The sequence below is a fragment of the Vanessa atalanta genome, chromosome Z, assembly GCF_905147765.1.
Source record: "Vanessa atalanta chromosome Z, ilVanAtal1.2, whole genome shotgun sequence".
Classification (NCBI taxonomy): Eukaryota; Metazoa; Arthropoda; class Insecta; order Lepidoptera; family Nymphalidae; genus Vanessa; species Vanessa atalanta.
This window is the reverse complement of record NC_061902.1, coordinates 13,432,247-13,443,965: the sequence shown is the minus strand read 5'-3', so window position 1 is coordinate 13,443,965 and position 11,719 is coordinate 13,432,247. Positions and strand designations below refer to the sequence as shown.

Below are 11,719 nucleotides of genomic sequence, written 5' to 3'. Positions count from 1 at the left end.
AAGTCAAAATCAAATAAAGACGAATCCATCATTTTATTAAATTAAACAGATCGTATGGTTTGTGGCCCTGCGAATACTGCAATTAATCAAACCCATTCAATTAATTGAATTCAAGTATACGTTCAGGTGTGTCTTAAGTGGGACCTCTAAGTAGTATTTGCCCAGGGCCTCCTAAACTCACGGTCGGGCCCTGCTCTTGGATATAAGTAGACTTAATTTATCAGCATTAAATTAATTAATAATCAAAAAAGAAGCAAATAAACCGACGACTTTTGGTAGATGCGTATTATAGGTACATGGATATTAAGACGGCCAGATTAAGAGCATTGACGGTCTTTTGAAAGAATTTATAATATTACCTGAAATGTTCGAAGAGAGGCACATGTATTATACACCTCTTTCGATTTAAATTATTTTTTGTTTACTTTGACAATTCTAATATTCTTTCACGAAAGTTAACATATACCACCATTGTTTTAAGTTTTCATCACATAGAAACTGTACAGAAATGTATGAACTGATATTCATAAATAAATATTTGAGGACATTGACATCTCCTGTAGTGCCCTAAGCTCTAGGTTATCCACCTTTCGCATGCTATCCTTCAAAAATACAATTTTACTATTGTAATATTTATTAAAACATTCTATAATTCAAATATTTATAATATATACATATAATGGCCACAGAAGACTTTTCGGAGTAAATCCTCATTCTTCAAAACAAATTGATTCGGCCTGGGTCTGACGAATGCGCAACAATTATATTAAGCACTCTAATCACTAAACACATTGTAATAAACACAAATAAAGAGTCACAGCGTTAAAGTAGAATATTTTAATTATAATTATTTTTATCTGTTCGTCTAATAACAAATACATAAATACGGTTATAATTCCTAAGGTAGCGAAGAATTTTATGAATAAAGCCTAACGAACGATAAAAATGTTTTTTAAGTGATGACTATTTATTAAAAAAATTCAAACGACCTCTTTTTTAAAAATGAAAGAAGAAGATTATTATTAAATAAAATAACATTTGATTATTTTCAGAACAAACGTATAATATTAAAAATAAGTACATGTCCAAAATAGAGACGTTTCAGTGCCATCTGTTGTTGGTATGTGGTACTTAAAAGTATCTTGAAAGAGCCCTCTATTGTAACAAAATGATACGAACAATAACATTAATGCATAATGCAATATTATTTTATTGTCATTAAAGATGTAATTTCGTATTATATTCGTATAATAATGTCTTAATATTTTTACTAGTGGCCTGTTCAACCTTTTCGAAAACTGAACATAATTTCGGTACGATGGGTTTAAGCGATGTGGTTCCCAAAAACGCCATTAATAACGGGCACCTATATGGGTGAGGCCATCTTTATACGTATATATATGGAACATAGAGTTCACTTAAATTTTGATAAATCATACTTACCAAAGACCTTTACTAATGTTCACTTCTGTGCAAATTTCGGCTACTAGTAATTTGACACTTTTTACCGAATTGTTATTATAAGTCATTATTTAAAAAGTTCTAAAATATACTTAAATAAAAAACAAAAAAATAGTCAATAATTTAATTTTTAATTTAGTTACCATCTGTTTTTGGTATCTGGTACTTAAACGCACCTTAAAAGCGCCATCTCTTATAACATAATCATATGAATTAGTACAGTGTTGCTTCAACAGTTTTTTGTAGACACACAGATGGAGCTAGTAGCCGTAGATACCTATTAGTCTGTTTAAGTGTGTATAAGAAAAATAAGTTCACGTTATTTTAGTTAAAATTATTTTTATTTTTTATTTATTTTGGTCATATAATGAAATTAGTATTTAATTAAAAAATAAAGCAAAACAATATGACATTGACATATTCCTTACTTTACGTAACTGTCAATATGTAATTCCGTATTTTTTAAGATTATAATTCTAAATTAAAATTTATTACCATGCTTAAATTTCTAATTTTACTAATTTTGTTTGTTTTTATCGAAAATAATAGAAAATTAAATTGTATTAGGTTAATTTCTCATATTTTCAAGCGCATAATATGATTGACAAATCTAGTAAAAATTGTAAAATTATACTTTTTATTTGATGTTAGCATCATTTTATCATAATATTAAAAAAATTGTTTAGTTTATTAATTATAACATTCTAGTGGTAGTACAATCTTAAAAATTAAGAAATCGATAAAAAAGCAAGAAATATATTACATATAATTATAATTGTAACTTCTTGTTGTTATCAATGATTATTGAGTCATAAAAAAGTGTCATAAATATTATTGTAAAAATTTAACTATAATAATTTAGATTGCCAATTTATATAACAAAAACACATTTTTCAAGGGAAATGGGAGAACGAATTTCTTAGAACAGCAACATCTATAAACTCCATCTAATTCGGAGTTTCATTGTACTGGCAATTAATCACTAAACAAAAACTAGCCTAAGTAAACTTTTACAAAAAAATATATTACCTATGTATGAATGAATTGTGTATATTTGGTCCGAGATTTTATTTATTTTATAAAATAAATATGTATAACTTTTAGCCGCAAAATAGTCATGGATTAAAATTATTGTATAAAAAAATTAAAATATAGCGTGTTTATATTTTATAGTTAATGTCTATAATAAAAAAAAAACAGAATTGTTCTATGTTTATAAGCTTTTATAAGTTAAATTAATATCACATGGGTTGTAAAATTGTATCCATAGCGATACTTAACGACCTGTTTTTTAATTCTATGATGCTACGCTTTGTAAGGAAAAAAGTAAAAATATTTAATTTCGCACTTGTGCAAGTGTGTTTGTACGCTGTCGCGTTAGAGGAGCGCGCGCTTGTACGAGCAGTTGGCTTGCCGTGCCGTACGGCAGCTGGCTGCATACATTGCTGTAGTTGTCTGCCAGCAATCGCTCCGATTGCCGTGTGCTATAGTAATTATCACGATACATCTTAACTAAACTACATATTTTGATAAAACCATGACATACAACGGAAGCTGTTAACTCTTTCTCACAGTGAAATTCGTGTTTTAGCATTAAAATGTGAAGATTTTTGAATATTCAATACACTTTCTTGTTGTGAACGAAATAAATCTCGTCGTTTACCGTAGTTTACAACTTACTCGAATCGTTTATTTGATTCGCACATAAAATATAACTATGCAACAATGTGGATTTTGTTCAATGTTGTCGGGATTGTTAAGAAGAGCCATGTGTATAAGCAGCAGACGAGGCAGTAGCGAGTCTTACTACCGAGAGCTCGGCGATCAAGAGACATTGGTATGATTTACTTTAGGATTTTAACATAATGGTTACCTTAGCTGTACACATAATACATTTGCATGTATTTCTCATTCTCATAATAAGTTTATCGGACAGTTGCGCTGTGTAGTACACAAGCTAATCAATTTGTTTATATATACAACTTCTAATTGGAGAACGCTTACGCTACGTACAAATGACTTCACAATTCACATGCTTTAATACTTAATCTGTCAAATATGAGTATTTTACATTGGCGTGTTTTTATTCGTTCTGTAATTTTAATTTAATTTAATATAATGACGATAGTAAAATGTTATCGTAATTATACACGATTTACTTGTTATTATTACTTGATTTACCGTTGTTTTTTTGACATAAGTGAAAGTCGATTTTCACTCACTTAGTCATTCTGAGTCCTCTATATCTTTAAATAGTACTTGTAACTTTTTACAAAATTACTTAAGTTATAAAAATAGTTTGTGATTCAATTTATTTGTGTTTATAGAATCAAGCAACAAGCAAAGTTTACCTAACAATAAACATGAACTCTCTAGTTAAAAATATATAATTATAAATAAAATAAAAAAAAATATTGGTTAAATCAATATCATATTGGTAGTTATCTGATAATTATGATAGTAATTCTAGCATGTATCTAGAATTGTACAGTCAATTATAGAAAATAGTATACAGTATAAAATATTGTGAAGCTAATAGTTTAGTTTTTAGTGGATGCCATATCTAACACATACAAATATATAAATATTAATATAAAATATATATTTATCATATTTATGTAGTATGAATAATCATAAAAAACGTAAGATGTTTTTAATAAATTATGGAATAAAAATAAAAACAATCAAATATATATTATAAACAATATAATTTAACATTGGAATCTGCATTTAATTTATCATATGTGAAATTAATATTTATTCATTGTTAAACAGCTTGTAAGAAATCCAAAAAAATCCTTTGATGTTAACAAGGTGATCTTATTTAAGATGATGAAAATTCTTACCGCATACATGTAATTTTTCTAAAAAGATAGCATTACACTTTTTTTTTTAAATAAAAAAAAAATAACTAATATTAAATACTTTTACATTACTAATAAACAATAAATAATATGTAAAACTCTTTAGAGTATCATGACAATAATACACAACATGACAACACGAAGCTTAATTAAATGTTGATCAAAAGCAGTCAGAATGGGAACGTCTATTTTAAGATTTCGAGGAGTCTTAAAAATCCCTAATTAATAATAAATAAATGATGTAACATGAAGTATAATAAATTATTTATCATTTCAACCTCTTAAATTATTTTAAGCCTATGAGTCTCGAAGCATACACCTACGTACCTTCTTATAATAAACTTTAATTACCACAACTTACTGGCTACCAGTACTAATAATTAAACCATATTAATATTTATTGGTTAGAATGTATATTCTATTATATAATAAAATCATAATAATATATCTAAGATGATTTAGAAATAAATTTACTGATAAAGAATATGCAACCATTGATGGGACTCAAGAGCACTTGAAAATCTTATCTTTTCATCTTTTGTTGCAAATGTTTATTTCATAATAAACTTTAATAACATATATCCGTAAATGCGTGAAAATTCATTGATTTACTGATTAATTTAATTGTTATAAAAATGTTATAAAATATTAGTCAATTAAAAAAAAAATTGCACTTTTATCTCCAATTGCTTTTCTAATACGATTTAATCATATATGAAACTGAATATTTATTAAAACAATAGCTATATTGAAGTCGTACTTAGTATTATGGTCGTGTGATATCAAATTGTTTTTGTTTTGTCTTTAAATGCTGACCTACCTTACATTAGTAAGCGTGACCGCTGCTATCTAATTACTCTAATATGCATAAAATATGTTTAAGAAACTTTGTTGAAAACAAAGCTGATTAGACGATAACATTTCAACCGACGAACCGGTATTTTATTGCTTACGCTCGATATATAAATTATATTAAATACTGATACGAAATACGCACCCCAAGACATCAAAGTGATCGACGTCACGAGGTATATTTTTTTTTTTGGATTTCTGTAGTCAATATGTAGATATAAATCGATATATCAATTAACTAAAATAAAACATTCGAATCGATTTCGTAGTTTCAAATTTGGTATTGATGATCGGAAGTAATATATTAAATGTGTAAATAGCTCGGCAACATGCTTATAAAATTAACCAGTAGTTAGTTTTGCCACACTCGCTTTCAAAATGAAATTAATGTAAACAAACCAAGTAGTAGATAGGTCAATTAGGGTTAGCAGTAAAGTGAGTGACGTAATCGATTGTTTTGATAATTACATTAATTTGAAAACTTGGTTGGTGCATGCTGCTGTTATGTTTATTTTAAAACAGAGATAGAATACATTTTCTTTATTTATGTAATTGCGTACATTTATAAAAAAAAAAAATATTTTATCTCGAAAAAGAATGAAGTATAAAAACACAATTAATTATCATTTGATTTAGATACTGTTCATTTTTATTTGCGACAAGCGGAAGCGGGTATTCTATCCGAAGTGACAGTATATTGTTTGGTCCCTGTGGCCTGTTCATGAGGAATAAAAGTTAAGGGACGACAGTTAGCACTTTTTTACATTTATTTTTATGAATATCATTTAATAGTATAGTAGACCTTAAGTGATGTCGCAGTTCAATTTGCAATAATAAATAATTAAAGTAAATTTTCTTAGCTTCATATAGAATTTTATAATGTAATGTGAATGGTTCACACTTCTTGATATAATTCCGAAAGGGACACTTCGACATAGGGTCTTGTAGTATCTTAGAAATTAATAAAATTAGAAATGAAACTTCCAGCCATGGCAAATCATCCGTCTTTACAATATCGTCAGGTAATCTTCCGAAAAACGGAATATTATATTTTTTGAGTACGCTGTTTGCTGGGATATGAAAAGAGCCACGTTTTACCTTATCATAAATATAGAGTTTCCATTATATCAAATATCAGTTTGGGTATTTACTATTTTAACAATATTATTGGGTCGTAAAAAAAAATACATAAGTAAAGGTCAGCCTAAAATTATTTTAAAATATTTTAATTCCGAAAAAAGTAATGAAACATAAAACCTGCCACGTGCTCGTCGGTAGTTCCGGGTAACGCTTAGTGCAGATATATCAGAGTCCAGAACATAACACAAAAAAATTTAGCTAAAATTGAACAGATGTTTTCTGTGGTTGAAATGCTGGTTTTCTCATAAAAGAACACCGACCGAAACGTTAGGTATTTTTTATTCGCTAACAAATTTTTAACATAAGAATTAGCCTTAAAACAATCCTTTCATTCCCAAGGCATGCTTTCGTATATGAACTCTCTAAGTATTATAAACGTTTTTTCCTATTTAATATTTATTCCTGTTCAATAAATAAATAATATTGCAATTGCGTAACATTTATAAATTTTGTAAAACAATGTTACACATTGTATCATAAAAAAGTTACTAAGTCTATGTTGTCCTCAAGTAAAATGCGTAACGTGACTATCATTATTAAACTTTTATGTAGCACAAATTCTAATAAATTCCTTAAAAATTGTTTCGAATATTAAGTTAAATATCATAATTTAAATTACATTACATACATTTTCTAACTGAAAGTAGTGCTAACATAGCAAAATGAGCTATTTTTAAAAAAGGGGAGGAATAAATCCCTCCTGTACAGCTCATTGTTACAGAGACCTCTTCATTAATGTTTTATGCTTCAACTCTCTATAGTTTCAAATTACGTTTTTAAAATCTAGTAATTATATTTGTTGACGAGTAATCTTTGTCTTGAACTAGAAGATTTAAAACGCTTTTTCAAATATTTTGGCAACATTTAGGACTAAGATCGGCGTGCAATTATTGTAATCATCAAATTTGAACCCAGGAAACACCTTTAGTTTCATATATTAAGAACACAGTCTTAAATATTAGTGAGAGAGAAACATAGTTATTACATTTAAATGTTGTACTATTATATTTGAAAGTTAACATCAATTATCTAACATTTCTTTGGCTTAAAAATGATTGAAAAAGAAATAAGGGAAACATACATTTGCAGTTAAGTAAACCATTAATTAAAATTGTGCAATAAAAAACATAATATTGCTTGGTAGTGCGATAAACGACTAATATTTACAATAAAAAAATCTTTCTTAAATCGCCTTATAGCAATTGTTTCGGTTCCCATTCAACTGCTGGGGGTCAATCCGTATTGAAAATATGATTGCTACAGACGTCGGAATATTCATTTTGTTTTTAAAATATCGAAATGCTTTCTATCAATAAATTCCCATTATAACCAATCTTTCAGAAAGAGTAATCATTAATTCGTGCATCATTAATGTATTATCTATTATTTCTAGCATTTCATCAATGATTAATCAACGCACACGCACAACTTTTTATCAATTATTTTTTTAATAATAGTACATACCTTGTTGTTATATGGAAAAATCTATGTTATTCTACATTCAAAATTAAGAATCTTTATAAATTGGTAAATCAATCATAAGTGTTTATTTTACGAGAGCCGAGATGGCCCAGTGGATAGAACGCGTGCATCTTAACCGATGATTTCGTGTTCAAACCCAGGCAGGCACCACTGAAATTTCATGTGTTTAATTTGTGTTTATAATTCATCTCGTGCTCGGCGGTGAAGGAAAACATCGTGAGGAAACCTGCATGTGTCTAATTTCAACGAAATTCTGCCACATGTGTATTTCGCCAACCCGCATTGGAGCAGCGTGGTGGAATATGCTCCAAACCTTCTCCTCAAAGGGAGAGGAGGCCTTTATCCCAGCAGTGGGACATTTACGGGCTGCTAATGCTAATGCTAATGTTTATTTTAAATTACAACTAACCTAATGAGACTTTTCGTATAAATATATATGTATGTATATTCCTGCGCCATATCGCAGGTGTCCGTGTCCAACACATTGCGATTGGCACAACTCTTATTAGTAATCTTTGCACTCGAATACTTCCGTTTTATCAATAATACTTAACGCTCTGTCACGCCTTACGATTTGACCTTTAACCAATCGCTTAGCGATAATTTTAATAACGAGTTCAAATAGCCCGTATAACGGATAAAATATGGCAATGAACTGCTAAGGGAAATGTGTTCTTTGCAGAAAATGCTTTAAAGATTAGGACACTAACAGTGTGATCGTGGATTGTGCATGGTTTGAGATAGAACCTATGTTCAACAAATAGATATACATATGTATACTTTGTATAAATCATGGAGAGCCTAAAATGTATGAACTGTCACATTCAAGTTCGGTTCGCTTTTTAATAAAAAATATTATAAAGCAAACCGAACTTGTAATGAGCAAATTAAAATTTCAATTACTTAATGTAACTTGCAACTGTATAATTGTATAAAAGTTCAAACAGAGAGAGTTCATAAGACATATTCCGCAGCCGTGCTAAGGATTTTGTCAGACTGGATTATGGACATGGAGCTATGTTTTAAATTATTCGTTGAGATTACTTCACTTTATTTTATTCTACTTTCATTTGAGATGTTAAGTATAATCAAGCCATTGTGATAATTGCTACAATTTACATTCTACATTAGTTAATAACATCAATTTTTTATTTTTATTTTTTTAATATCTATTATGTTTTATTTGTGACTTATGTATTGTATGTACAAAGGTTTATTTTATAAGTATAATAGGTCATCGTTACTGTAATATCATTCGACTTATTTCAGAAACAAAACATTTATAAACATATAAAATCAAATCAGAACATATAAAATAACATAATGTGTAGGATTGAATTTTCACCTGCAATCATATGTATTTTAAGAATAAGTATGTTCAAAGAAAGGATAGAATCTTTCTTGGATGAACGTTCAACAATATCAAATATTCAATCGATATTACGTTATACGATATCGTGCAAGAAGTAGGTAGTGTGAAACTCCAAGGAGCAACTCCAATTTATATCAAACTGATATTTGATTCAAGTCTAGTATGTTAAGGATCTCAGTTCATAGATTTAATCAAAGTAACTCGAGTTGAATATTGTTACTTCATTGTTAGACTATTTCCCAGTACTAATATGACTTTACATTGAAAACGTCGGACTTTTCAACTTCTGTAACTCGTTGAAAAATTAAAAGAGCTCGTATTAGAAAAGCTTGATTCCTTGTATTTCTGTTTTACTAATGAAATAACTAATTCAATTCAATTCTTAGTTTAATGGCTTTTAGATGAAATTAACTAATCTGATTGACATAAACTCATATTACATAATTGCTTATATTTGTTTATTTGTTTTTAAAATACCTGCTAAAAAGTTTGTTTGCTATGACACTATTTTTTCTATGCTTGATTTTTTTCTAATAGCATTACTAAGTTAACAGATGCTGTCATAACCCGTTTAATTCGCCATGTTTACATATAACATAATATGAAGAGATTACTTAATAGAATTACTTGCAATAATTTCTGATGGCTTTAATCAATTTGGTTTAATTTATTAGAATGCAATTGATTACTAATTAAATATAAAGACGTATGTTGTACCAAATCAAGGACAGGAAAATAATGACTTCATAATAGATTATAAATGCAAGGATATAATAAATTCATTTAAAATTTGTTATAATTGCTTTGAATAACGCGATAGCGGTGTTACGTAAACAACACATAAAATAACATAAACGTTCGATTACCTGTAAATACGATACATTGTATTGTATACAACTATTTCATCAAAACAAAAGCACTCGCCTAACAAGCATCTGATATTCAAGATATAAATGACTAGATAACATGGAGGGTCACGTGTCTATCACATGACGAAAACGATTTAACAAGCTGAATTAACTGCAGCTTCCAATAAACTGCTTTATACAATTATTAAGTTTGAGTGAATACGTTTATTACAACATGATACCTGATAAAAAAAGAACTCGAAATTTGTGATGATAACAGTGTCTTGATACACTGAAGTATTGAAATAAATACCTGGTCTATTTTTAATCACTTTGAGATGTTTTTATACAGTGAGTAAACTTACAGTTGCTTTACAATCAGTTGTACAACAATATTATGTATGTTCACAATAATAAACAAAAAAAATTAAAAATAAACAAACTTATTGAAAGTGATTGCAATAATTAAATAGACACGAGGAGGAAAGGTAATAGGTTGATACATCCTTCCTGGGTAACGGTATTCGTTTCTATAATAAGACTAGTTATTATTAATTAGGCTTATTTAAAAAATTAAAGCGCATATAAAAAAACATTGATAAATAAAGCACTTTACAATACAAATATTATATTAACGATAAAAAGCCTGATTTCTAGGTAGACTATATATATACTTAATTTTACTTTATGGACATAATTTCCAATTAAAATGATGGAAAAGAGTAATTCTTGTCGGTTTTTCTCGGTAGAATCTACTTTCTGAACCGGTTGTAACTTTACATTAAGTTAAATACTGTAACATGGTTATATATCGTTAAATAAAGAATACTTGGATTTTTAACTCGCGATGCAAAAAAAGGTGTGTTATAAGTGAAAAGTGTGTATCTGTCTTTGTCATCTTAAGCGGTTGAACCAATTTCAATTTATTTTTTTGTTTAAAAGTTAAATACTAGTTATAGTACTATTACTCGACTGCGTACTCTCGTGATGTCAGTAACTCTTTCGTGGACCAATGTATACAATTTTACAACATAAATCCAGAAAAAAATGTTTTTAAATAAATTAAAAGTAACGCTTGTGCGCAAACGGTTGTATATACAATTAAGGAGTTCATGGCTGAAAGCGCACCTTGGGAATCTAATTCGTCTCCTGATTTTTCTTTGATACTGAATATATTTTGTAAACTATCACGAACTGCCAAAAAAAACCCCTGAGTTACTTTCGCCGCTTCTTCTTACTTCAGGGTATTTTTAATTTCCGAACCGTACTTTTTAATTTGACAATCAATAAGTAAATGTACTATATTGAATAAAGAATTTTGATTAGAGTTAATTTTGTAATCAAGCATGTACTTAGCTATGATTAAGAAAATATCAACTACAAGAAGATCATTAAATCTATTCTCGTTATTGAAGGGGTGTGGCCAACTTCTACTGAATCCATCGACTCAAAATTAAGTAATTTTGACTTTCATTATATTACAATAACATTGTTACTCCGACCTGATGCTGCAGCATCATCAGCATATTACCCAACTCCTTAACATAAACGGAGGATTCGGGTATGAACTCATTGGAATAGTCTCTATGATTAAATACCATAACTAAACTACATAATATACTAAACTATAATGAGAACCGGGAGCTTTGGGGAGATGATAATGTCCAGCAGTGATTTGTGATTGGTTAATTATGGTGATG

General features: G+C 28.5%; 1 protein-coding gene across 2 annotated transcripts in view; it reads left to right on the top strand.

The window, feature by feature from the left end:
• Positions 1-2,893: 2,893 nt before the first annotated feature.
• The window catches only part of LOC125076067 (cAMP-specific 3',5'-cyclic phosphodiesterase 4A-like), a 151,392-nt gene continuing 142,566 nt past the window's right edge, over positions 2,894-11,719 (top strand). For both annotated transcript variants that reach the window (XM_047688010.1, XM_047688011.1), the window contains exon 1: positions 2,894-3,298. In XM_047688010.1, the coding sequence (XP_047543966.1) occupies positions 3,179-3,298 (120 nt within the window). In that variant the 5' untranslated portion in view covers positions 2,894-3,178. The remainder of the gene's footprint in view (positions 3,299-11,719) is intronic.